This window comes from Panthera uncia (assembly GCF_023721935.1).
Source record: "Panthera uncia isolate 11264 chromosome A1 unlocalized genomic scaffold, Puncia_PCG_1.0 HiC_scaffold_17, whole genome shotgun sequence".
Lineage (NCBI taxonomy): Eukaryota > Metazoa > Chordata > Mammalia > Carnivora > Felidae > Panthera > Panthera uncia.
In genome coordinates this window covers 44,369,806-44,397,524 of record NW_026057577.1, presented here as the reverse complement: position 1 = coordinate 44,397,524, position 27,719 = coordinate 44,369,806, and the positions used below count along the sequence as shown (strand labels likewise).

The window sequence follows — 27,719 nt, the reverse complement described above, 5'->3', positions numbered from 1 at the left end:
AGTGCTTATGTCCTTTTGAACATCGTACCTAATGATGAATACTGGCTGTTGTTTAATATGCATTTGGATTCATTGAGTAGATTCTTTTAGCCACTCACTGCCATGTGCCACTGGTAAAATAAGAATTCTAAAGACTGGAATAAAAATTACTTAGGTTTTCTTTTCATTTTCCATTTTCATAATGTTATGTAGTAAAAATGATCTGGTTTGGAAACACAAGTACTTGGAACTTTTTTTGGAGAACAGATTCCAGTGTGAATCAGCTGTGTTTATGACATCACTGATCTGTTCTACCACAATTGTTCATTTTGATCTCTGCTAGGAATTAAAGCTGATTATTTCCAAATTGATGTCAGAATCAGCCTCCTTCTAAAGTATCACTTATACAGGGTTTAGGGTGGAGAAGGATGGATAGATTGGAGAATTTTGGCAGTTAAGTATCAGCAAGAATAGACTAATGTGTGCAGATAGTCAAGATTTATTATCCTTCTCTGATCCAGTCCTTCTCAAGTGAACATGTTTGAGACACCTTGCGATGAAAACCATATATTTTAGATCCTTATGTAGTAAAAGGAGAAATATAAAGACGTATAGATTATCATAAATTTGATCATCATTTGATCAATGAAGATCATCTAGTATAGTAATCTTGTTAAGAGTCTGTGGGCAAAGGTATTATATATAGATATGTGCAAAGCAGATATATAGGTTGAATCTTGGTGTGGTTGACTCAATTCTTCAAACCTTTTGACTTACTTGGACTGCAGTAGGATGCTATTAGATTAGATAAGTAAGTAATAAAGTAGGTAATCAGCATACTTTGTGTAGCAGCTAAAAATCCTATAGCATTTTCAGTGGAAATAGTTTTCAGTTTAATTAATGGGCTTTTTTGAGGTTGATTCTCTTGCTTCTAGAATGAAATAATGCTAGCTTGATGTAAAAGTTGTGACCTTGAGAGCTGTTAGTCATTGATATGTGAAAAAAAAAAATCTAAGAATTCTTAAACAAAAAAAAAAAAAAAAAAAAGAAAAAAAAGATTTTTTGGAGCTATGAGAATTATTCTTTAATCACTAGAAAATGATTTAATTTGGGTCAGCAGTCTGACCAAACAACATAGCTGTATATAATAATAAATTTTCATTTCTAAAATGTCAGTTTGTTATTAAGATAGAATTTGGCTGACTCTTAAGTGGGGTGAATGAGATGGTGTAGCATCCTTCACTCCATTCCATGTGTACCCTAGAATCCACTGAGCTGTGTAGCTTGCTGTAATTTGTCATATTGAGGAAAAATGGACACCCGTAGGAGGCACAAAAAGGCATAGCAGCAGGGGATGGTGTTTGGACAGTTGAGAGACTTGTGGGTTGTATAATGTTATAATCTTAGTTCCCAAACTGGTGATCTCTGGGCCAGATCTGAGTTATAAATACATCTGATTTGACCTCTGTGTTTTGTTTTATTTTGTTTTGTTAATGTTTATTTATTTTTGAGAGAGAGAGAGAGACAGAGACAGAGATGGAGACAGAGTATGGGCGGGGCGTGGCAGAGGGAGACTCAGAATCAGAAGCAGGCTCCAGGCTCTGAGCCGTCAGCACAAAGCCCAACGTGTGGCTTGAACTCACGAACTGTGAGCTTGAGCTGAAGTCAGACGCTCAACCGACTAAGCCACCCTGGCACACCGACCCCTGTGTTTTAAAAAGAAAATGTAATTAATTGCCAAACTTTAAGAAACAGGAAGTTCAGGTAAGAATTTGTAAATTTGTGAAGAGAAAAAGTGGAAAATGTGGCTGCTCTGGGCTTGAATTTACATGGGCACCGACTGTCGCATCTGTGTGGCTAGTGCCGCCACTAGAAGGAGCAAGTGTTCCAGGGACACAAACTCCAATTTGCAGTGCTTCCCACTGCTTCTCAGACTCTGAAGCTAAGTTCACTTGACTCTTTGCTCATTTATCCCTTTTGTCTGCTCCTGCAGGCACTTGGGCTTTTGGCTCCTGGTTTATTTGCTCAGAGGCTGGAATACTGAGTAGCTCTTTCCTGCTCCCTACCTTCTAAAATGTCAAGTTTAGAAAATGCCATTGAAATTCACTAGATTGATCGTACACTGGATTATCAAACTAAATAGCTGAGATCTTCTATGTATTTTTTAAGCCAGAGACACCTATAAGGGTTAACTTTCCAATCTTTGATTCTTTTGTCTGATGACTTCTCAGATATCCTGTGGAGCTATATGCCATCATGGACTTATTTCCTCTTATTACGTTCTTCAAGTTATCTTAGGGTCTGTGTCCCATAGTAATTCTTAAGGGAAAACAATTCTTTTTTTCAGAGAGTGCCTAGTTGGTTTGCTTGACCAGACAGAGGGCTCTTGCCCATGTTAGTCCAAAGTTCTTGCTGGTGGTTCTCTTTGCTGTCAGAGCCCAGGGCTTATGGCTGGAGTTTTTGAAGATGTAGATGAGCCAAGGTAAGGATGTTGAATCACCTCCAAATAAAATGACTAATGTTAAGTCAGTTGCTGGAATAAAGTGGGGTTAGTTGCTCCTTAAATATAGCAATTTAGGAAAGTGCCTAGGTATTTCTTGGCTATAACAAAATATCTAAGCTGTTTGTAAATATACCAGTAATCACTAGGATAGCTGATAAAACTTCTGGGGGAAAAAACTTAAGACTTTTCTCATACCATTCATCAGGATAAATTCCAGCTGAATTAGAGAATTAAATGTAAAAAATGTACATCTAAAATATAGTTGATGTTGGGTGGGTGAAGGACTTTCTCAGCCTGAAAGCAAAAGAAGTCATAAAAGTGCTATAGCAGTTTGGGACTCTTCATGTAGGAAAGGGCATCATGTTGTGGTAGGTGAATCTGTGTCTACTTTTAAGCAATTCAAAGACGACTTGTTTGTGTTTCCTTAAAAGCCCCTAGAGAAATAGTCTCTCTTGATATGTCTTTCTTTAGGCAGGGAGTTCTGACCAATTGATGTGTAGTCTGAATTCTTTTGCCTTAGTATAAACCTTTTCCTTTTTATACCTCTTCTCTGTGAAAATGAAACTTTTTTTTTTTTTATTCCTTTCGTTGTTCGAAAACTTGAGTCTTCTTGAGTCTCTCCTTCTCTGGCTGAACAGACTCGATCCCACTGGCCTTTTGGGGAATGCTGGGCCCTTTCAAAAGTCTTCATATTTCGCTATTTTTTTTTTGAAGCTCCCATAAGGGATCGCTTATTGATAACATAGCATATATTAGTAGAAATGCCATTTCTACTTTACAGAAATAAAAATTTGTGTTTGTAATGATTTGAGAATGGAAATCTGATGTAACCACTAGAGAATGGGAAGGAGGGTGACAAAGGTAGTTGTCATACAAAGCACTGACAACTCTGAAGCCTGTCATGTGATCTTCATGGCTGAGGTGTCACCTAATGTCTAATCATAGAGAATATTATTTTAATTTTACTTATTTTTATCATAAGGAACACTTGGATTTTTTTGAGTATTCAATTATTTATTCACTCATCCTTCATCACTGGGGCTAAATAATGAAATGTTTCCCTGATTGAAAAAGTCTCAAAGATGAATTATTTGGTGGATTATTATCTTTTCATTATTTTATTCTTTTTTTGTTTGTTCATTATTTTATTCTTATTTTACCAACGGAAACATCTCCAAACTCAAGAACTTGGTTTGTTCACTGAGGTGTACCCACTTAGATGACTCACTCTGCCTTTCTAGACCCTGGTTTTTTCATTGGTAAATGGCAGTAATGCCTATTATACTTTTAGATAAGAAAACATGAAATTTAAAGTAGTGGGTTACACTTGTTTTCCTACTAAGTTTCATTTTTTTTGTTTTGAAAAATACAAAAAAATGGCAAAATGTATAAATTAAGATAGGATAATCATATGTTGCTAGCTAGCCATATCTTCTTTCAAATGATAGCAAGATTTTTTTAATGTGAAACTACTTGTGATACATCTTTATAATCCATGATTGGGATAAGCACTAGTATATCATTCTGAAATGCAAGAAACGAGTTACCTTTGGGGCTGCCAAAGGTACTTGTCATTTTCTTGCAAAGGAAGACTCAGTATTTTTATGGTGATGTTGAGGTTGAAGAAATGATGAAAGTTACTCTTTTAGCTTTTGTTCAGCAAAGTGAAATTAATCCAAAGAATAAAGTAGTTAGTCTTTTAAACTCTTTGGTTATAAAATGAGGAGAGCCTACTAATATCCCTCAGGAGCTCTTTAAACCTAAAACAGCTCCCAAGAAGCTCTTTAAAATCAGTAGTAGTTTATGATCTTGAAGAATCCAATAGTACTTGTTGAAGATGTGCATTGAGTTCAACTGTATACCATCATGTGTATTTTAAAACTAAATTCTCTTGCAATCATTTCCCCGAGTTCTGTAGTGTGCTTTTGTCAGTAACATTTTATGAAAGAAAATAAACGTAATGGTCAGCAATGAGAAAGAAGTTAGGAAACAGAGAAATCAGATTAAACTGTTTTTGAGAATCTAAGTATTCTGCATGTGTTTGAACTGAGGAAAGCATTATGTCGCACTCCAACATTCAAAAGCAGAACTAAAAGTGAGTCCTGCTTTGACATTTGGACAGATTGAAAAATAACATCCTTGGAACTGGTTGCCAAGAAGGACTGAAGTATTACAGGCGCTTCAAATCTCAGCTTTTCCCCATACGTCTTCCCTTTGATCATATTCATACCACTTCATGGATCACCCATGTGCTAAGGATTTCCACTCCTTACTTTCATCCTCGATCTGTCTCCTGAGCTCTGACCAGAATATCTCTCTGGCTCTGGCTGTGTATTCCTGGATGTTTGTTATACAAGAGCCTTGGTTCAAATTCAGGAGTCTTTGTAAGCCACTATTTCAGAAACTGTGTGTTGGATGTGAATTCTCTGTAGTAGAACAGTGTTAAAAAGACAGAATATACATAGTAGGTATATTTGTAGACTTTGTTTTAAATACCTATGTATATGCGTATATATTGTGACGTAACATATATTTCTTAATTTTTGTTGTAGTAAAAAATTTTTGAAAAAAACCCCTACTTTAAATTTCATCTCCATTTACCTACATAGTAAGATGACTATGAGGATTTAATGAATGAGAAAATCTCTCAAAGTGTAATATTTCTCAGATATTACTAGTAATAGTAGTTAATGGTGAAAGATGCTTATGCTATATGTGGTTTGTCCTTTAAATTTCGATAAAAAAATAACTTTTTACTTATGGATCATATATATTTTTTTAAGTTTATTTATTTTGAGAGAGAGAGGGTGGGGGAGAGGGAGAACACAAACACAGAAGAGGCAGAGAGGGAGAGAGAGAATCCCAAGAAGGCTTGGTGCTGTCAGCCCAGAGCCTGATGTGGGGCTTGAACCCATGAACTGTGAGATCATGACATGAGCCAAAATCAAGAATCGGCCACTTAACCTACTGAGCCACCCAGGCGGCCCCTATGGATCATATTGTTTAGAGTTACATTCAATTTTTCCTTCTTTTTGTGGTGGAATTAGCATTTTAAAGTGGTTTGGAGGTTTCTTCAGGGTTACACTACATTGTAGTTTTACTTGATGAGAGAGAAATGAGGAGAAGAAATGGTTTTATGTGCTCTCTCTGGTATAAAGGAACTAGTTTCAGATTTCACTATGTTGAGAAATTCTCTTCTTTTTACCATCTACTTCTGCCCCCAGTTGAAGAATGCAGAGTGATATTTTGACTATCTGCGTATGAAATATTTGTGCATATTCTTTGAGCCAACATTTCTACTTATAGGAATTTATCCTTAGGAAATAATTGGCCACATGGACAAAGTCAGTAATATAGAATGGTATTGAGGCATGTCTGCCCTAGACCATGTAAGTAAGCTCACACCCCACTTTGCCACTAACTAGCTGTGTGATTTGGGCAAGTGACCTCATTTCTTTAAGCCTCACTGTCTTTATCTGTAAGTGGGATTAATGATGGTTAAATACCTTATAGAGTTTTTGTAAAGATTAAACGAGATAATGTTTAGTGTTTAGAACACTATTAGGTACATAATAAAGTATGTTTAATGTTAATTCCATTAATGTTAACTATTTTCTTCTCCCATAAAAAAATTAGTTTTATTATTATATATTATTATATATATATTATATATATATAATATATATATATATATATTAGCTGCTCTTATTTTTTTATTCTGATTTTTAAAGACAGAAAAATAAGCTTCAAAACCACTATCACGCTTTTAAAATTCCTTTCTGTAGTGGAAGATCTTGTACTTTAGTTCAAAAAGTATTTTGTGAAATTCATGTGCTTTTACATGTAGTAGAACTATCTACTCTCATCAAGATTAATGGCATGGAAGTGTTGCAAATTGCCACATTCTACAAATATTTTTACTTTTAATCTAGTCTTCTATTTTTCTCTGGCATGTATAGTGATGTGATAAACTGGGGCACAGTTAAATGTCTTTGGGACCATGTTTTTCCCCTTGTCTATAATATCTATATTTCTAATGCTAAGGGAATTCTAGGACTATGACTTTTTATGCTATTGCCTCTTGAAACTTTCCAAAATATTTAAAAAGAATAATTTATAAAGTATTCCCCTGCCAGTTTTCTAAACTTCCTACCAGTTAATATTTTTGTGATTACAAGTTGTGGCTTTGATGTGGTTGAGCAATGCTATTAGTTTATGTCTCCTTTATTCCCTAGGTTCAATTTCTTTTAAAATATAGATTTACTTAATGGCTACTAGAGCTTGAAGACTTTTTTTTTCAGATTCCTGAAGATTTTGGTGGTAGACTCCTTAATGATATAACACGATGATGGATGGCTGACAGATAAACTTTTTAAACCTACTCCAAAATTATTATTTTTTTTCTTTAGGACTCTTAGAATAGTCAAGAAAAATATATCTGTCAGTGTTAATAAAGGATATAGAGTATGGTATTAATTCAAGAGTGTAATCTTTTAATTAGCAATTAATAATTGCTGACCGTCAATTTTAAAACTAAATTAAAACCAAGTAGAGTTTATTGGAAGCAGGTTGATGATTATATGTTGATAATTATGTGTGTAAGGGAGGAAGAACACATTGGTGTGAATCCCAGGTGTATTTTGTGTTTATTTATTTTTGAGAGAGAGACGGGGGTGGGGGAGGGGCAGAGAGAGAGGGAGACACAGAATTGAAAGCAGGCTCCAGGCTCTGAGCTGTTAGCACAGAGCCCAACATGGGCCTTGAACTCACAGACTATGAGAGGATGACCTGAGCTGAAGTCGTATGCTCAATTGATGAGCCACCCAGGTGTCCCCCGGATATATTCTTGGGGCAAGTCTTAACTACTTTGGCATAGCCTTTTTATAAAACAGTTTGGCATTTCTTTAAAAAAGGTTAAACATTGCCATATGAGTCAGCAGTTCCACTCTTAGCTATATACCAAACAGTCGATAACATATGTCACACAACCACTAAATGTTGATGGCAGCATTATTCATAACAACCAAAAAGTGGAAATAATGGAGATCTCCATGAAATGATGAATGAGGGAGGAGCCAAGATGGCAGAACAGCATGGAAGCTTTTTGTGTGTCTCGCATCCATGAAATACAGCCAGACCAACACTAAACCATCCTATACACCTAGAAAACCGATCTGAGGATTAACACAACAATCTGCACAACTTGAACCACTGAACTCAGCAGGTACGTGGTGGGGAGAGGTAAACTTGGGGAGCGAGAAGCCACGAGAAGGGAGGTGCTTTTGTGGGTGGAGAGAGGACAGATACGGGGTGGGGGGATATGGGAAAAGCACCCCTCCCCAAAAGCAGCTGGAGAGAAAGTGGAAAATTGGAAACAGCCGCAGGGACTAAACTGAAAAGGGAGAAAGGAGAAAGAAGAGGGTTTAAATTCCATTAAGACTGTAAACAAGGGGAGCGCAAAGACTGCAACTCCACAGCTTGATACCTGGTGGTCGCAGGATATATTCAGTGTGCTGAATCAGAAAAATATGCAGCCAAGAATTTTTTATCCAGCAAGGCTGTCATTCAAAATAGAAGGAGAGATAAAAAGTTTCCCAGACAAAAATTAAAGGAGTTTGTGACCACTAAACCAGCGCTGCAAGAAATTTTAAGGGGGACTTTTCTGAGGGGGGAAAAGATGAAAATATATATATACACACCAAAAGCAACAAAAGATTAGAAACGACCAGAGAACACCACCAACACTCCAACTCTATAAGCATCATAATGACAACAAATTCATATCTTTCAGTACTCACTCTAAATGTCAATGGACTCAATGCTCCAATCAAAAGACATAGGTTAACAGAATGGATAAGAAAACAATATCCATCTATATGCTGTTTACAAGAGACCCACTTTAGACCTAAAGATACCTTCAGATTGAAAATAAGGGGATGGAGAACCATCTATCATGCTAATGGCCGATGAAAGAAAGCCATGTTTATATCACTCAATCTAGACTTTAAAATAAAGATTGTAAGAAGAGATGAAGAAGGGCATTATATCATAATTAAGGGGTCTATCCACCAAGAAGACCTAACAATTGTAAACATTTATGCTCCAAATATGAGAGCACTCAAATATATAAATCAATTAATCACAAACATAAAGACACTCATTGATAATAATACCATTATAGTAGGGGACTTCAACACCCTCCTTCAGCAATGGACAGATCATCTAAACACAAAATCAACAAGGAAACAATGGCTTTGAATGACACACTGGACCAGATGGACTTAACAGATATGTTCAGAACATTTCATCCTAAAGCAGCAGAATATACATTCTTCTCCAGTGCACATGGAACGTTCTCCAGAATAGACCATATACTGGGACACAAATCAGCCCTAAGTAAGTACAAAAAGATCAAGATCATACCGTGCATATTTTCAGACCATAATGCTATGAAACTCGAAATCAACCACAAGAAAAAATTTGCAAAGGTAACAAATACTTGGAGACTGAAGAACATCCTAGTAAAGAATGAATGGGCTAACCAAGCAGTTAAAGAGGAAATTAAAAAATATATGGAAGTCAATGAAACTGATAACACCACAACCCCAAACCTCTGGGACGCAGCAAAGGCAGTCATAAGAGGAAAGTATATAGCAATCCAGGCCTTCCTAAAGAAGGAAGAAAGATCTCAGATACACAATCTAACCTTATGCCTTAAGGAGATGGGAAAAGAACAGCAAATAAAACCCCAAACCAGCAGAAGACAGGAAATAATAAAGATTAGAGCAGAAATTAATGCTATCGAAACCAAAAAAACAGATCAATGAAACTAGAAGCTTGTTCTTTGAAAGAATTAACAAAATTGATAAACCACTAGCCAGTTTGATCCAGAAGAAAAAGGAAAGGACCCAAATAAGTAAAATCAAGAATGAAAGAAGAGAGATCACAACCAACACAACAGAAATAAAAACAATAATAAGAGAATATTATGAGCAATTGTATGCCAGTGGGTAATCTGGAAGAAATGGACAAATTCCTAGAAACATATATACTACCAAAACTGAAACAGGAAGAAATAGAAAATTTGAACAGACCCATAACCAGTAAGGAAATCGAATTAGTAATAAAAAATCTGCCAAAAAACAAGTGTCCAGGACCAAATGGCTTTCCAGGGGAATTCTACCAAACATTTAAGGAAGAGTTAACACCTATTCTCTTGAAACTGTTCCAAAAAATAGAAATGGAAGGAAAACTTCCAAACTCTTTCTATGAAGCCAGCATTACCTTGATTCCAAAACCAGACAGAGACCCCACTAAAAAGGAGAACTATAGACCAATTTCCCTGATGAACATGGATACAAAAATCCTCAACAAGATATTAGCCAACCAGATCCAATAATACATTAAAAAAATTATTCACCATGACCAAGTGGGATTTATACCTGGGATGCAGGGCTGGTTCAATATCTGCAAAACAATTCACGGGATTCATCACATCAGTAGAAGAAAGGACAAGAACCATATGATCCTCTCAATAGATGCAGAGAAAGCATTTGACAAAATACAGCATCCTTTCTTGATAAAAACCCTCAAAGTAGGGATAGAAGGAGCATACCTCGAGGTCATAAAAGCCATATGTGAAGGACCCAACGGCTATATCATCCTCAATGGTGACAAACTGAGAGCTTTCCCCTAAGGTCAGGAACAAGACAGGGATGTCCACTCTCACCACTGTTATTCAACATAGTATTGGAAGTCTTAGCCTCAGCAATCAGACAACACAAAGAAATCAAAGGCATCCAGGTGGGCCAGGAGGCGGTCAAACTTTCACTCTTTGCAGATGACATGATACTCTATATGGAAAACCCAAAAGATTCCACCAAAAAACTGCTAGAACTGATTCATGAATTCAGCAAAGTTGCAGGATATAAAATCAACACACAGAAATCAGTTGCATTCCTATACACCAACAATGAAGCGACAGAGAAATCAAGGAATCGATCCCATTTACAGTTGCACCAAAAACCATAAAATACCTAGGAATAAATCTAACCAAAGAGGTAAAAAATCTGAAAATTATAGAAAGCTTATGAAAGAATTTGAAGACACAAAAAAATGAAAAAGATTCCATGCTCCTGGATAGGAAGAACAGATATCGTTAAAATGTTGATAATACCCAAAGCAATCTACATATTCAATGCAATCCCTATGAAAGTAACACCAGCATTCTTCACGGAGCTAGAACAAACAATCCTAAAATTTGTATGGGAGCAGAAAAGACCCCGAATAGCCAAAGCGATCTTGGAAAAGAAAACCAAAGCAGAAGGCATCACAGTCCCAGACTTCAAGCTATACTACAAAGCTGTAATCATCAAGACAGTATGGTACTGGCACAAGAACAGACACTCAGATCAATAGAACAGAATAGAGAACCCAGAAATGGACCCACAAACGTATGGCCAACGAATCTTTGACAAAGCAGGAAAGAATATCCAATGGAATAAGGACAGTCTCTTCAGCAAGTGGTGCTGGGAAAACCGGACAGCAACATGCAGAAGAATGAACCTGGACCATTGTCTTACACCATACACAAAAATAAACTCAAAATGGATGAAAGACCTAAATGTAAGACAGGAAGCCATCAAATCCTCAAGGAGAAATCAGGCAAAAACCTCTTTGATCTTGGCCGCAGCAACTTCTTACTCAACTTACTCAACTTCTTGCCTCTTGTCTCTGGAGGCAAGGGAAACAAAAGCAAAAATGAACTACTGGGACCTCATCAAAATAAAAAACTTCTGCACGGTGAAGGAAACAATCAGCAAAACTAAAAGGCAACCGACAGAATGGGAGAAGATATTTGCAAACAACATATCAGATAAAGGGTTAGTATCCAAAACTTGTAAAGAACTTCAACACCCAAAAAACAAAGAATCCAGTGAAGAAATGGGCAAAAGACATGAATAGACACTTCTCCAAGGTAGACATCCAGATGGTCAACTGACACATGAAAAAATGCTCAACATCACTCATCGTCAGGGAAATACAAATCAAAACCACAGTGAGATACCACCTCACACCTGTCAGCTTGGCTAACATTAACAACTCAGGCAGCAATAGATATTGGTGAGGATGTAGAGAAAGAGGATCTCTTTTGCATTGTTGGTGGGAATGCAAGCTGGTGTAGCCGCTCTGAAAAACAGTATGGAGGTTCCTCAAAAAACTAAAAATAGAACTACCCTACGACCCAGCAATTGCACTACTAGGCATTTATCCACGGGATACAGGTGTGTTGTTTCGAAGGTGCAAACATGCACCCCCATGTTTATAGAAGCACTATCCACAATAGCCAAAGTATGGAAAGAGCCCAAATGTCCATCGATGGATGAATGGATAAAGAAGAGGTGGTATATCTATACAATGGAGTATTACTCGGCAATCAAAAAGAATGAAATCTTGCCATTTGCAACTACGTGGATGGAACTGGAGGGTATTATGCTAAGTGAAATTAGTCAGTGAGAGAAAGACAAAAATCATATGATTTCACTCATATGAGGACTTTAAGAGACAAGACGAATTAACATAAGGGAAGGGAAACAAAAATAATATAAAAACAGGGAAGGGGCCAAAACAGAAGAGACTCATAAATATGGAGAACAAACTGAGGTTTGGTGGAGGGGTTGTGGAAAAGGAGATGGGCTAAATGGGTAAGGGGCATTAAGGAATCTACTCCTGAAATCATTGTTTTACTGTATGCTAACCAATTTGGATGTAAATTTTAAAAAATAAAAAATGAAATTAAAAAACAAACTAAAAAGAAAAAAAGTGATGAATGAAAATATTTAATATATCCACACGATAGAATATTATGCAGCCATGAAAAGGAATGAAGTATTGTTACATGCTATAACATGGTTGAACCTTGAAACATTATTCTAAGTGAAAGAAGCCAGACACAAAATACCTTATTTTGTATGATTCCATTTATATGAAATGTTCAAAACAGGCAAATCTGTGGCTGTGATTAGTGTTTTCTACAAGGTGAGGGGAGAAGAGAATGGGGAGTGAGTGTTAATTGGTATGAGGGTTTCTTTTTTGAGTGACAGAAATATTCTGGAATTAGATAGTGGTGATGGACCTAACTTAATAAATATACTAAAAACTGCTGAATTGTACATTTAAAGATAATTTCATAACAAAAAACAGAGAAAAAGAACCAAATTGGACTTTAGGACTTAAAACACAATATTATAAGTGGAAATTTCATTGAATGGGTTTAGGAACAGATTAGACATTGCAGAAGAAAATATCGGTGAACTTGAATATACAGTAATAAAAGCTAGCCTAAAGAAAGCACAGAGGGAACAGGGTCCAGAAACAAAACAAACAACATGCGTCAAACATAGCCCTAGTGACATATAGAGCAATATGAAGTAGTCTAATATACATGTAATTGGAATCCCTGAAGGAGGTCCTTAAAAACTAGCTCATGTATTATATATTTTTTAAACCACATCCCTATCATTCTTGGAACACTTTCTTATTTTCTGGCAGGAAAGGTCCTTATTCTTTCTTTCTCAGGCATTTCTTCAAGGATTCTTGCTTCCTGTGAGTAGAGAATGATATATAGAAGCCAAGATTTAGTAGTTGTTGTGTTCATTTTTATTGGAAATATTGTCTGTAGAAAAAATAATTCTCCAATGACATGAAATGAGTGACCCTGAAATCTGATTTCCAAACTTTCACTTTAAGTACTATTTGGGAGGAGGATAGTGGTTAAATTGTCAGTGTGGAGAGTAATATAAGAGACATCTATGTGCCCATCACCCTAATTTAACACATATACTGTGCAGTGATACAAAACATCTATGTCTTTCTCTATATCTAGAAGCTGAACTACTGGGCTGTTTGCTATTTACATCTTTACTAGTTGAAGCAAATTGCTTTCCAGAGTCACAGCAACTTACAAATATATTAGAAATATATTTCTGTTGGACCATTTTTTTTTTCTTACCAATACTTGGTTTCATCAGGCATTAAATTTTTTTAATTGGGAAAAATTTAATTACTAAGCATCAAATGCACTTTACATCAATAACTGCAGTACTGAAATTGTGACATTTTAAGTATTTTTCTCAAAAAAGTGTTGATTTCCCCCCCCCCCCCCCCCCCCCCCGGAAACTTGGAGATTCAACTATATACATTAACATGGCCAGTCTATGTCATTATGGTTTATTCAACGCTAATCTCAACAGGTGTTCATATTTCCATCTACAATAAAGTAGATTGTGAACTTCTTTTATTGTTGAATTTTAGCAAAACTCCATGAGATAATTTAAAGGAATATCAAATTTTTGAAGGGCAAACTCCTAAAACTCTACATTGGGATTGCATTTTTGCTTCAAGCTCATCTAACTGGAGAATACAGGCGATTTTTCTTTCTTAATCCCTTGGAGAACTATTTCTGCAATAAGTCTTGTGTCTTCTTAACTATGACTGGGTGGTTTTGAGAAAGGTTATCAGCTCTGTGGTTAGTTTCCCACAGTTGTTAAAATTCTGTCAAAAGCATTTTAATAGTTTACAAGAAAAAACACTTGGTTTTTCAAAGGCCACAGGAACAGGAAAGAAATAGCACTTCTTATTTGTATAAGCACAAACATTTAAAGCTACTCATGCTGCAGGTAAATCCAAGATAGTATTCAGAAGTTCTATAAAAATGAACGAAAGATAATCTTTACTTCTACCGTGCCAAAAGCCAAAATTTAGATCTGCATGGGAGATGCCCTGTAGCAGTTCTCTGGTCTAGTTTAAGAGTTCAGAGTCCTTTTTGGCCCAGTGATGTCCACATGCCAGATAAATTCAGTTCATTAAATGGAAATTAGGGCAAAGACTCCGTTCAACAAAGCACAGGGATATGCTACTAGAAGTGGCTGTTCTTCTATGGCTAATGCAGAATTAAAAATTTTGGAAGGGGAAAAACTGCACCATCCAATAATTCCAGCAGTGAGTGACTCTTGCCATTCCTTGCAAAGAAAATATCACTGCAGAGCTGCAAAGTAAGATCATGGGAAGAAGACAGTATCCACGGACACTTGCCACACAACCAAATGAAACACCTGTCATACTCAGCTTAGTAGACAAAAACATTTCTAGACATCCAAGTGCACTTATGCCACATACATAGCCAAACTGGATTTTGCCAGCCAGTAACAATGTGGCTCCAAAGGCAAGGCAAAAAACCATTGGTCGTGCCAAATCAGTCACATTCATGATGCTGCCATCTGCCACTTGTAATGGATGTAACACTGTTCATGTTTTTTGCCAGATGTGGTCACAATTGATACCTGATTCTTCTAATAAAGGTGGCTTATCCTCAAAGTGTTTTCCATAGACAAGCTAATGTGTTAGAGTGTATGCCTGAGTTGGCTGGAAAATTGGCCCAGTATGTGGCTGTTATGGCTGCCTCATGTCTAGAGGGACAAATTGTCCTTGCTGTGAGTAGTCATAGCCAGCAAACTGTTTGCTATAGGGTCCTCCACTTCCTCCATAGTCATAGGATTGCTGTGATTGGTCATCGATGCTGTAACTTGTCTGGTAGAAATCTGTGTTTGTTATCAAAGCCTTTCATTGTACATGATCAAACGTGGCAGCAGTGTCAGCAACCCCCCAAAACCCCCAAACGTGGCTTAAGATCCCCAACTGGCCCTGTTGCTACATGTTACAAGGCCAAACAATTGCTGGGGCTTTTTAATTTTTGCAATCTGATGTGTGTGAAAAGCAATCTTGTTGCTGTTTATTGGTCATATGGATTTCTTCTTGGGTGAAATACTTTTTCTGTCTTTTACCCATTTTTTTCTCTTGGTTTCTTCCTTCCCTTTTCTTTCTTCCTTTCTTTCGTTCGTTCTTTCTTTCTTTCTTCGTTCTAAAAATATATTCTAGGTACTAATTCTTCATACCTTGTGTCTTGCAAATATTTCATAGTCTGTGGCTTCTCTTTTGGTTTTAATCAAAAGGTAAAAAAAAACCTTTTATGTTCTATTTTGGTCAAATTAATTTACTTGTGTATCTTAAGAAATCTTTCACAAAGAGATTCTGTACTTTTAAGATTTTTAAGTTTTGCATTTTTCATGTTTAGGGCTCTAATTTCTCTTGATTTGTTTAATTTATTTAAATGAATAAATAATTTATTTTAACTTTATAAAGTTGACTTTATTAAGGTATAATTAACATACATAATATACAATTAATATGCACTCATTTTAAGTAGTTCAGTGAGTTTTGATGAGTTTATACTAGCGTAATTAGCATTAAATTAACAGGTCATTTACATTAGTTCTGAAGGTTCTCTTGTGCTCTCTCTTAGTCCCCAACGCCACCACTGGCACCAGACAACCAGAAATAGAAGCTTTTTATCTGATAGATTAGGTTTTATTTTTAAGCGTTTCATACAAGTGGGATTATACACTATGTACTTTGTATCTGGCTTGTTTTGCTGAGTATTCTAGTGCATGGATATACTACAAACCATAATTGGTTTATCCACTTACTTGTTGCAGAACAGGTGGATTGTATCCATTCTTGGGCCATTATGAATAAAGCTGTATGAACATGTATCTTAACTCCTTTTGAGTAAATAGTTAGGGGTGGAATTGCTGAGTCATATGATAAATGTATATTTACTTTCATTATGAAACTGACAAGGTATTTTCCAAAATTGTTGTGCCATTTTACATCCCCATGATGTGTAAGAGTTTTGGTAGTTCTACATCCTTGTCAACATTTGATACTGTCAGTCTTTTGTTTTAGCTCACTTAGTAGGTGGGTAGTGCTATATCTGTGGTTTTTAGCTGTATGTTTCTAATGACTAGTTATATTGAGCATGTTTTCATTTGCCCAATGGCTTTTCTGTTATCTTCTTTTGTGAAGTGTCTATTGAAATATTCTGCTTTTTATTGGCTTGTTTGTTCTCTTATTGAGTTGTAAGAGGTGTTTGCATACTCTGCCTATAAGTCCTTTCTTTGATTATGTATCGTAAATATTTTCTCCCAAATTGTGGTCTTTTGTTTCTTTTCCTTAACAATGTCTTTGAAAAAGCAGAAGCTTTTAGTTTTGATGAAGTCTATTTTATCATTTTCTTTTATGGTTCATGCTTTTTGTTTCAAGAAAGCTTTGCTTACCTTTAAATATCATATTTCTTCACATATGTTATCATGTTACTGTATCCTTTTTTTAATCTTTTCTATCCTTTCTGATATTATCATCATCCATTTTGTGTGATATATTGTTTTATAACATTTGTAATAAGCCCTACTGTATGTTATTTTTTCTTTGGGCAGGTAATTTTCTTTTAAAGAAATTAAGGAACACAAAGCAATCTTTTATTCACATATTATTCTTTTCATTTATTCACATATTAATCTTTTCTGGGAATCTTCATTCCCTTATGCAGATCCATCTGGTATCATTAGTATCTGGTATCATTTTCCTTCTGCTGGAATAATGTCCTGTGACATTTTTATGGTATAGGTCTCTTGGCTGTAGATTTTTAGTGGGAGGTTGGGGTTCTGAAACGTCTTTCTTCATACTTAATTCTGGAAAGTATTTTCAATGGATATAGAATTCTAAGATAATTTTATTTATTTAGCACTTTGAAGGTGTCTTCTGGCTTAAGTAGTTTCTGAAGAAAAGTCTATGGTCATTACTTATTTTTGTTCTTCTGTTTGTAATGTGCCTTTTTTTCCCTCTGACTGTTTTTGAGATTTTCTTTATCACTGATTTTGGGAATTTAATTATAATGTGCTTTTAAGAGTTTTTTTTTGTGTTTTTTGCCCTTTGATTCATTGAATTTTTTTATTCTGTTGATTTATCGATTTCACCAAATTTGGAACATTTTTAGCAATTATTTCTTCAAATATTTTTTTCTGTGACTCCTACTTTTCTAATGACACAGAGTTTAGGTCATCTGATGCTTTCCCACAGTTTGCTGCAGCTCTGTTTATTTTTTTCCCTACTTTTTTGCCTACTTTGCTTCTATTTTGGCTGATTCATTTACTGTGAATTTAAGTTTTCTTTTTTTGAAGTGTTAATCTGCTATGGTTCTCACCTAGTGAGTGTTTCTTTTGAGGATGAGGATTTTTCATTTCTAGAAGTTCCATTTGGTTTTTCTTTATATCTTCCATTTTCTCCTTCCTGTATTTATATATTTTCTAATAATATGAGAACATAGAATATCTTTTGTAACATACTTTTCTCTAAGTTCTTTATCTGTGGCTATTTTTATGATTTTCTACTAATTTTTTCTCCTGCCATGGGTCATACTTTTTTGCTTCTTGGTATGTCTAGTGATTTTGTTTGAACAAAATGTTTTCCCTTGTTGAGTATCTGAATTTTGTTATCTTCCTTTGAAGAGGGTAAGCTTTGTTCTCTTAGGCAGTTAATTTAATTGAATTTCTTTTTGATGCATTTGTGTCTTATTTTTAAAGCTGTTTTTAAGGCCAGATTAGGTTAACCTTTACTGAAGTGAAGTTTGGTCCTACTATTGAAGCATAATCCTGCTGGGCTTTCTGTGGAATGCCTTCAGTGATCAGCAGGGCTCTCTTCTATGTGAGCTCTGGGAACTGTTCAGCTCAAAGCTCACTGGTTGCTTTTTGTATGACCTCCTGGAGTTTTGCCTTAATCATGTATATGCATTTCAGTGTTCATCAGAGTCTCAGGGGATTTCTATGCAGGTTTATGGAACCCTTCTTCTGTTTAGTTCCCTGCAGTTGGAACTCTGCTTTGCAATGTCCAGCTGACTCAGCCTCCACAAACTCCAGTCTGTCTCTTCCGTCTGCTTGAGCTCTCTGTCTCTGATACATGTTTTAGAATGTGTCTCTAGGCATAATGTGGGGAAATTGTAGAGCTTGTTTGTTTTGTTCTCTTTTCTCAGGAATTATGGTACTGTTTCGCTATCCCATGTATAGAAATTGTTATTGCATAAAATTTGTCCAGTTTTCTAGCTGTTTGTAGAGGGAGGGTTAGTCTGGGCCTTGCTGTTCTATCTTGGTTGGAGTCAGAATTTTCTGTATTTTTAATAATTTAATTTTAATGATTCAATTTTTTTCCTGACATATGGTTATTAGGTTATTCCAAACACCTTTTTTGAACAGACCATTCTTTCCTTGCTGATTGGTGATGACATTTCTGTGATATATCAGGTTCCCAAGCATACTTGGGCCTGTTTCTAGACTTCCAAATTTGTCGTGTTGGTCTTTTATGTTTTCTCATGGTAGCATCATACTGTTTAATTAACTATAGCTTTGTAGCAAGTGTTGCTTTCATGTCAGGTGAGTCCCTACTCCTAATTCTTGCCACTTATGGACATGAGATAATTTCTTTTGTGTTTTTCTCAGTGAACTTTTTATCTATTTGAATTATTTGATTGGAGTAAGCAACCAAAGCAGGTCAGCTGTTGTAATTCATCCTTGAAATCTTGTGTTCAGCCACACAGTTGCTATATCAGTTAGCAAATGAAACGCTGTTGAAAGGTAAGCCTTTTGCCTAAAGAACAACTTTCACCTAAGTTTTAAGACTGTAGCATTGTACATTATACATTAGTAGTTAATTCTAACAAAGACTTCTATAATCTTTAGGTTAACAAGGGGCCAACTACCAAATATTGTGATAATTCTGTCATTGATGGCAACAAAGGCATCCACATTCTTTCAGCTAAAAAGTCAAGAAAAATTTAAGGGTTATAGATCCTTCTAACATCAGTAAGTCAGACATAGCTGTTTTTACCTAATAATAATGTGGGCATGAGATTGTTCCAGTGAACCAAAAAGTCATAATTGTGAGTCTTTCTGAATTACGCATGGTCAAGTTGACATAACCATTGCATGAGATGATGTTTACATATGTTTATATTTTTTTCCATCCTCTGTCATAGGGTTATGCAACTGCTGAGGCATATAGGCTTGAGGAGGGCATTCTTAGATGATTTGTTACTCAGTAATACAGTTCTGCTGGGGCATTGTGGGACTTTATTTATTCTCTCATCACAGAGATCCAGAGCCAAATTCATGTCTGTGTACTAGTGCACAGTACATTTCTTAACTGACCTTTTAAGAAAATCTAGCCAAAGTTGCATCTGATTTGCATCCTATTTTCCACCCTGGTATTAGTCTTAATGCTTTAATTTAATAGTAGTAATTGTAGTAGTAGCAGCAGCAGCAGCTATCATCAATGCTATTAAAAGTTTCAATTCACGTAGGCTTTCTTTTATAGCCTATGGGCCCTCAGTTCAGTACAATGATTCGGTTTTATGGCCGTCCACCACAATTTACTGCTGGGTTAATTGGGATTCATGGAGGTTAAGTGACTTGTCCAAGCATATACAATCAATGGGACCGGGGACTTAAGCCAGATATTCTAGTTCCAATCCTAGCAAGGGAGGACTCATTGTTATTCCTTCATTCATATAGTCATTCATTCACATGTTCACCACAGAAAATATTTAGTAAGCACCTGTGATCTACCAGGTAGTGTTCTACCTGTTGGAGGTATCAGTAAACAAAAGGAATCCCTGCCCATGTAGAGCTTACATTTTATTAAGTCAGAGGGGAAACAATGGTAGATAACAAAAAAGTAAATTCTGTAGTATATTAGGAGGTGATAATGTATAATTAGAAAAAATAGAGGTGCCTGGGTGGCTCTGTCGGTTAAGTGTCTGGCTCTTGAATTTGGGTTCAGATCATGATCCCAGGGTCATGGAATGGAGCCCTGCCTCAGGCTAAGAGTGGAGCCTGCTTGAGATTCATTCTCTTTCTCTCTTTCTCTGACACCCCTACCCTCCCACTCATGCACACTCTCTCTCTCTAAAAAAAAAAAAAAAAAGAACAAGTAGGGGGTATTAGGAGTACCAATTTTTATACCTTTTGGGAGGTAGGAACACCTTAATTTTTTAATTTTATCTGATAAATTATTAAATTATGTCAAAATGACAGAATTTGTTGTAAACCTTTCAGAGTATGTTGTTTAGAACAATGTTCTGCTCCTTGCCTCCCTCCCCAAGAAGCAGTGCTGTAAAGGACAGCTAAGTTATAAGATCAATTTACAGAATATACTTAATTCATTATGAATTTTAGCTGTAGTTAAAATCTAATGGTACTGTAGGCCTAATCAGTCCCTACAGTGTTTTGTTTTGTTTTGTTTTGTTTTTCCTTCCTCTGGTAAAATGCATTCCAGGCTCCAGGAGGGAGTATTAGGAGCCTCATAGTTTCATGTTACTCTTCAAGCTTTGGGCATAAGCAACCCTCCTTCCTTCCACATTCTGGAGTGTTGTTCAGCAGGAGCTTCCCTCATTCAAACTATTGATGGTGGCTTCTCCACAGCCAGAGGCTGCGGCATTGTTTGGGGCAGATTAGGAATTTAATGGAGGAAGGGATCAGTAGCATTGCTTCTCTTTTTACAGGAGGTGGGAAGTTGGCAATTGGAATGAATTGCAGGGAGTTCTCACTTGGGATCCGTGGCAGAAGGAAGGGAGTCCCTGGCTTCACAGGGGGGCCAGTGAGTTATTGGGATGTATGCGAGTCAAGGGTGGACTTTGTCTCCTATTTGTGTAGGTTTGTGTAGATTAATTCCTGAGATGGATTTACTGATACATTCTCACCCTAATTTTCATAAAACCCAGAATCATGACCAACTCCAAGTTTGGGATTTAAGCAACTGGAAGTTTAGAATTTAGACTTTTTAAAAGATTTGATGAATGTAACTTTTATGTGTTAGTTTAACAGTGTCCCAACAAAGAAATCTGAAAATTAAAAGAAAATTGATGTAGTCTTGATCTTTTCCTTTTTACTACCTTATTTTTATAAGGTTTATTATTGTGATTTTCTTCATAAATATTGTACTGGAAATATTGTTCCATAACTTCAAAATTTACCACTTTTAATAGCCGTGTAATACTCTATCGACAAATAGGTATTTGAATGTTCACCTGTATTTTATCAGGAAGTAAGGCTTGCCAAAGGAAATGGATTATGCTTTCAATTAGCTTGCTCTCTCTTTCGTAAAACAATACATATATACAATATACATATTGTATATATACATGAATCATAATAAAATAAGGTAAAATCTGTCAAAAGGTGTTTATAATTTGGAAAAAGAAGGGATTTGTGGGCTAATGTGATAGAAAGCTTTATGGAAAAAGTAGAAGGCTTTGTGGAGAAAGAGATTTAGAATTTAATTAGTTCTTACTAGTTCCACTTCTTCTATCTTACCCAGACTGTCATCATGCTTCTCATCTTCCTCCTTCTGTGTTACCCCCTTACAATCTCTTCTCTCTAGAGCTGCCAGAGTAAAAAGTAATTCAGGTTAATGATTCCCCTGCCCAGAACCCTCCAGTGATTTCTGAGGTCACTCATAATAAAACTCAAAATTCTTAATGGTAGCCTACAAGGTTCTGCCTGGTGTGGCTCTTACCTTCCACTCTAACCTCCTTTCCTGTTTGAATGCTCTTATACACTCCTCTCTCTTCACACTGGCCTCACTGCTTTTCCTCACACACTCCAAACATACTCTCGTGTCACAATCTCTGTCATTGCTCTTTCCTCCACCTTGGAAATTTGTCTCTCAGATAACTTCTCTGGCTTACTCTCATTTCTTTCAGATCTCTGCTGAAATTTCACCTCCTTAGAGACCTTTCCCAAAAAACCAGAAATGTTTTTCTGAGCACATCCCATCACTCCCCTGCTCCTTTCTTTTTTCTCCATAGCATTTTTCCACCTGCCATATGTTTGTACCTCTTTGCTTATTATCTGCTGGAAAGTAAGCTCCATGACATCAGGCAAGGATTTTGTTTTTATTCCCTACTGTATGTCCTCTTCTAAAATAGTTCCTGGAATACAGGCAAGGCTTAATAAATATTTGTTGGATAAGTGAAAGAAAGAATTAATATTTGATCATAAACCTTTTTTCTTTTCATAGACCTGATTATATAGAGTTCAAAGAAGGTCTAGTGATGAGAATCAGCAGCAGTATTTTCAGTGAACATCTAGGATTGAACTTGGTGTATTAAAGCTCCCCTTCTGCCTCCTTTTCTCTCCCATGCCCACCCACTGCCATCAGGGCCAAACCCAAGCTCCTTAGTCTGGCGTTCAAGGCCTTTTTGGATCTCATCTCTGTTGACCTTTCCAGCTTTACTTCCATGCCAAGCCTGTGGTGTGTCCTAAGGAATGACTTATAATTTCCCTAATGTTACCCTTGCAGATGTCTCTTGAAGCACCTCTCACATTTTGCCATTTACAATTTTTTTTAAAATTTTTTTTAATGTTTATTTATTTTTGAGACAGAGAGAGACAGAGCATGAATGGGGGAGGGTCAGAGAGAGGGCGACACAGAATCTGAAACAGGCTCCAGGCTCTGAGCTGTCAGCGGAGAGCCTGACGCGGGGCTCGAACTCACGGACCGCAAGATCGTGACCTGAGCCGAAGTCGGACGCTTAACTGACTGAGCCACCCAGGCGCCCCCCATTTACAATTTTTTAATGGGTGTCTCCTCATAGCACATCAGCTCTTCAGAGTGAGGGACCTGGCATATTTTCATATTTCCAGGACTTGGCACAGTTCCTGGCATATCATAGATGGTCAGAAATACTTACTGGGTGCCAAAGATGGTTTTGCCTCTAAGAGAAACCATTGGGAACTTGAAGAGGTTGGACATGGAACAAATAAATTGATGAAAGCAGTTTCTTCTCATTAGAGGGTTTGGATGTGGATGTGTCTGGGGACAAATGTGGTTGAAGAGAGCACAGTATTAGAGAACCATGATTTTTAGCACAGTATTAGAAGACTGTAGTTTGGTTGAGGAGGGCTGGCATATAACATGATTGAATCGGTACACTTAGCTAGGAAGAACAGCTTATGTGTGAGGAAGGGTTATTTGGTGTGTGTTGTTTGGAAAGAAGTGCAGCCATCTGGTAGTGGTCTGACTGTAGGCCAATCGGACCTGTTTTCAGTCCGTGAGAATCCTGTTAGATGGTGACCCTGCTCATCCCAGGGACATAATACAAGGGGGCAATTCAGAGCAGCAGTGGCACATTCATATCTTTGCTCATGCTGTCTTCATCCTATAGTAACTGTGAGTGTTGAGTGTTAGGTTAGACTTAACCTGACTGCTCTTGGTTTGCTGGGAAAGAATACTACAAAAAATCTGAGAGAGGGAAATGGCTGTATTTGTTTTATATATTTGTCATCCTTAGTTGATGGTTTGTATTTTCGGTGCCAATGCATTAGATCTATAATCATTTGGCCCAGTGTAGTTGGATATGTGTACATGTTCTATATAATTTTAATAGTACATAATTTGAAAAATGTAAACATAATGGAGTCAAGTTGGCTATTGGTTTTAAAAGATTAAAAACTTCTTTCTAAATCAGGTTTGTTACAGAAAGAGAAAATGGCTATTGAAGCATTTCAGATTTGCTGCCTCCTCCTGCCACCCGAAAATAGGAGAAAGTTACAGCTGTTGATGAGGATGATGGCAAGAATCTGCCTAAATAAGGAGATGCTACCCCTGTGTGATGGCCTTGGTACCCGAACACTGGTAGGTTGATCTCTACCATCTAACTTGACTTCAGTTTTGGCAATAAAATCCACCTGAGTAGAGTTTACTAGCTTGGCAGCCAGAGGAAGGTGCAAGGCAGGCTTGCTTGTAGAGCCATCGCTTGGAAACCACCCCGACACTAAACACTTTGGGTGTTAGTGTCTTAAATAACATAATGCAAAGTGGAGAGTGAGTAGGGATAGGCTCTGAGTTTAAAGGGGTCTGCTGCCTAGGGCCTACTGTCAACATAAAGAGAAGGAAGGGTGGACAGTGAGGATAAGTGGTCTCTCAAAACAGTATTCTTTCCTCCAGGACAAAAAGGGTTGTGAAGCATTTGTCACTATAACAAGTGGACGCAGCCTGTATAATGAGGTGAAGAGGAAAGAAGTAAAATACAGAGTTGGATCAGATAGCCTGGCAGGGAGATTGAGAACTTGTTCACTCAGGTTATGATCTTAGGGTCCATAAAATATTCTCAGTTTTGCTTACCAATGTATGCTAATTTTCTTTTATTATTTTTTGAAGTTTTTGTTTATTTTATTATTATTTTTTTAATGTTTATTTATTTTTGAGAGAGACAGAGACAGGATGCGAGTGAGCTAGGGGCAGAGAGAGAGGGAGACACAGAATCCGAAGCAGGCTCCAGGCTCTGAGCTGTCAGCACAGAGCCCGATGCGGGGCTCGAACTCACAAGCTGTGAGATCATGACCTGAGCCAAAGTTGGACGCCCAACCAACCGACTGAGCCACCCAGGCGCCTCTATCTATCTATCTATCTATCTATCTATCTATCTATCTATCTATCTATTTTTGAAGGAGAGAAAGAGCAAGCAGGGGAGGGGCAGAGAGGGAGGGAGGGAAAGAGAATCCCAAGCAGGCTGTGCTCTGTCAGCGCAGAACCTGATGTGGGGCTCAAACTCACGAACCGTGAAATTGTGACCTGAGCCAAAGTCAGAAGCTTAACTCATTGAGCCACCCATGTGTGCCACGTATGCTAATTTTAAATTCTACTTTGCTAATGTTAGCATGTCTTTTAAAATAGGGTTTATGTTTAGAATTTCTTATTACAAAAATTTTTAATTTTCCTCAAAATTGGAGGTCTTGGAGCAAATTTGATGCTTCTTTGAGGTGTATGTCCTTTTCACGTCCAGGTGAACCATGGTGTACCTCTGGGGGTCCTCTGGTCCAGTTTTAGAAGTGTGGGGTAAGATCAGAGGAGCACTCAGTGCCCAGTAGAGGGATTCTTGACCTTAGTTTTGGTTGGGTAGATAGGTAATGGGGCTAATGGGCCTTTGTGAAGGGCTGAAGAAAACTTTGCACTGTTCCCCAGAAGGATACACATGTAAAATTTTGCATACAATTTCAAGGCATTCAGATTCCCTAAGGTCCATAGTCTCCAGGTAAAAAATGTCTGTCTGCGTGTCTCTCTGTACACGTACATGTGAATGAAAAATAAAGGATCCTCTGCAGTAAGTTGATGAAATGAAGTCTAATTAAGCAGAATTACATGATTTCATGCTTGTAGGTTTCAAAATAAGATTGTCAGCAGTAAAATTAGTAGGAAAAGGAAAAAGTATCTATCCAAAGGATAGTATTAAAGAAGGAAATAGTTAATATACCTTCTATGAAAGCAGCTACATAATATTTTTTATATTTCTGCTTTTTGTAAAGTCTCATCATTTAACGAACTTGTTACAAAGTCTAATGATTTTGTCCAAATGTGATTGTCAAATGTACACCCAAAATCCTAGAGAAAATTACAGTTAACTGGGAAAAAACATAACTGTTGAGGCATATGTGTTGTGCTAGCAGATTTTTAAAAAAATCAGTAGTGAAATAAGGATATTAGTAAACTAAATGGCTTTAAAGTACTTTGAACTTTGAAATGCTACATGATTCAAGTAATGGTAGTGATAATAATTTTCAGAATTCGTTCATATATGTTTAAAACTGTCTGTAAAGGGGTGTGCTTTAAAAACTGCTCAGACAAGCATGTCTGCTGAGTCTCTGTGAGATGAGACGCATCTTCTGTTTTACTGGTTGATAAAAATCAGCCCATCTCAGATGACCAGGTATGGCCAGGTGCCAGATTAGATGTGTACCCTGTCCTGTGGGCCATTTCTCCCTGACTAGTCACATTTGTTTTTTGCAAATTAGATGGAACTCAGTTCATTGTAGGGAAAGAAGACTTCATCTGTGTTTCATTAAAAAATACCTCCCCTTCTTGTTTCAGATGGTTCAGACATTTTCCCGTTGCATCTTGTGTTCCAAGGATGAAGTAGACTTGGATGAGTTATTAGCTGTGAGGTTGGTGACATTTCTAATGGACAATTACCAAGAGATTTTGAAAGTCCCTTTGGCCTTGCAGACCTCCATAGAGGAGCGTGTGGCTCATCTACGAAGAGTCCAGGTAAAGAAAGGGATGTTACCAGTCCTTTAAAATTGCCAGCAGAAAGTCATGTAAACTTGCTAGGTTTCTTGGAACCTCTTGTTGGGAAGAAGTAAGTGAATAAATCTGTACAAAGTGCTTCCAACAGGGCTTGCTGCATGGTAAGCTCTGTATGTGTTTGGTATTATTGAAAACTTACAGAATGCTTACTTGGTTTGGTTATGTAATCAATACTGCATACTTCTGACTGCAACTTCCTTAAATGAATTTGTTTAGAATCTGCATATACTTCCTGATGGAAATGATTTATGTGTAATACATGTCTTGATCATAATCGCCCTGTGACTGACATACTATTGATATTTGCATTTTTTCGATGAGTGAGCTAAGGCATGGAGAATTTAAGTCACAGAGCCAGGATTCACACACATAAACTCAATTTCCAGAATCCGTGGTCTGTCATACCACACTGCCTCCATAAAACGTGGTGTGGTAGAAGAATGGCCTTAGAGCCGTAAAGTCCTGGCTGGGCCAGTTCCTGGTTTTCCCTTTTCCTGGTTTTGTGGCCTTGGGCAAGTCTCTTAACCTCTCTGAATTTTAGTTTCTGCAAGTGTTAAAATGGGCCATACCTGCTCTATAAAATTGTTGCTAAGAGTAGAATACTGTATTGTAAAACCCCTAGCATAAATGTCTGACTTAACAGCAGGTACTCGTTGAAAGGTAGCTTTTACTATTGTTCTGTTAAAATGATGCAGAAGAAATGTAATGCATAACTATTATGTGGGCCCCAAGTGGGGTTTGTATGTCAGCCTGTGGGAGCAGAAACTTGATAAATGCAAGCAAAAGGTCTGCTTACCTCCTTTGGAATGATTGGCCCTCTTTCTGCTTAAGCACTTTTTGAGGTTCCACGATTAAGGACCAGTGAGCTGCTACCTCCCAAAGTATTTTCAGGGTGAATAACTGTTCACCTGTTTCAGCATGCAATTTAAAAATTAAAACAAAAAATTTTGGGTAATTGTCAACCTAATCTATTGAAGGAATTTGGAAACTATAGAAAATGTACACCAAAAACTCTAAGAGTAACACTATCTATTCAGTTAGTATTATCGTCTTTCAGATGTTTTTCTGTGTCATGTCTTGTCTTGCCTTGCCTCCCCACTTCTCCCTTCCCTTTCCTTCCCTTCCATTCCCTCCCCTCCCCTTTCCCTTCCCCTTCCCTTCTCCCCTCCCCTTTCCTCCCCTCCCCTTTCCTCCCCTCCCCTTTCCT

The 27,719-nt window shown here is 37.1% G+C and overlaps 1 protein-coding gene and 1 pseudogene across 2 annotated transcripts in view; one reads left to right on the top strand and one right to left on the bottom strand.

The window, feature by feature from the left end:
* DEPDC1B (DEP domain containing 1B) overlaps nt 1-27,719 on the top strand; it is an 85,719-nt gene that overhangs the window by 49,197 nt on the left and 8,803 nt on the right. For both annotated transcript variants that reach the window (XM_049648547.1, XM_049648549.1), the window contains 2 exons: nt 23,898-24,064; nt 26,297-26,473. In XM_049648547.1, the coding sequence (XP_049504504.1) occupies nt 23,898-24,064; nt 26,297-26,473 (344 nt within the window). The remainder of the gene's footprint in view (nt 1-23,897; nt 24,065-26,296; nt 26,474-27,719) is intronic.
* Nucleotides 14,347-15,107, bottom strand: LOC125934922 (protein YIPF5-like; annotated as a pseudogene).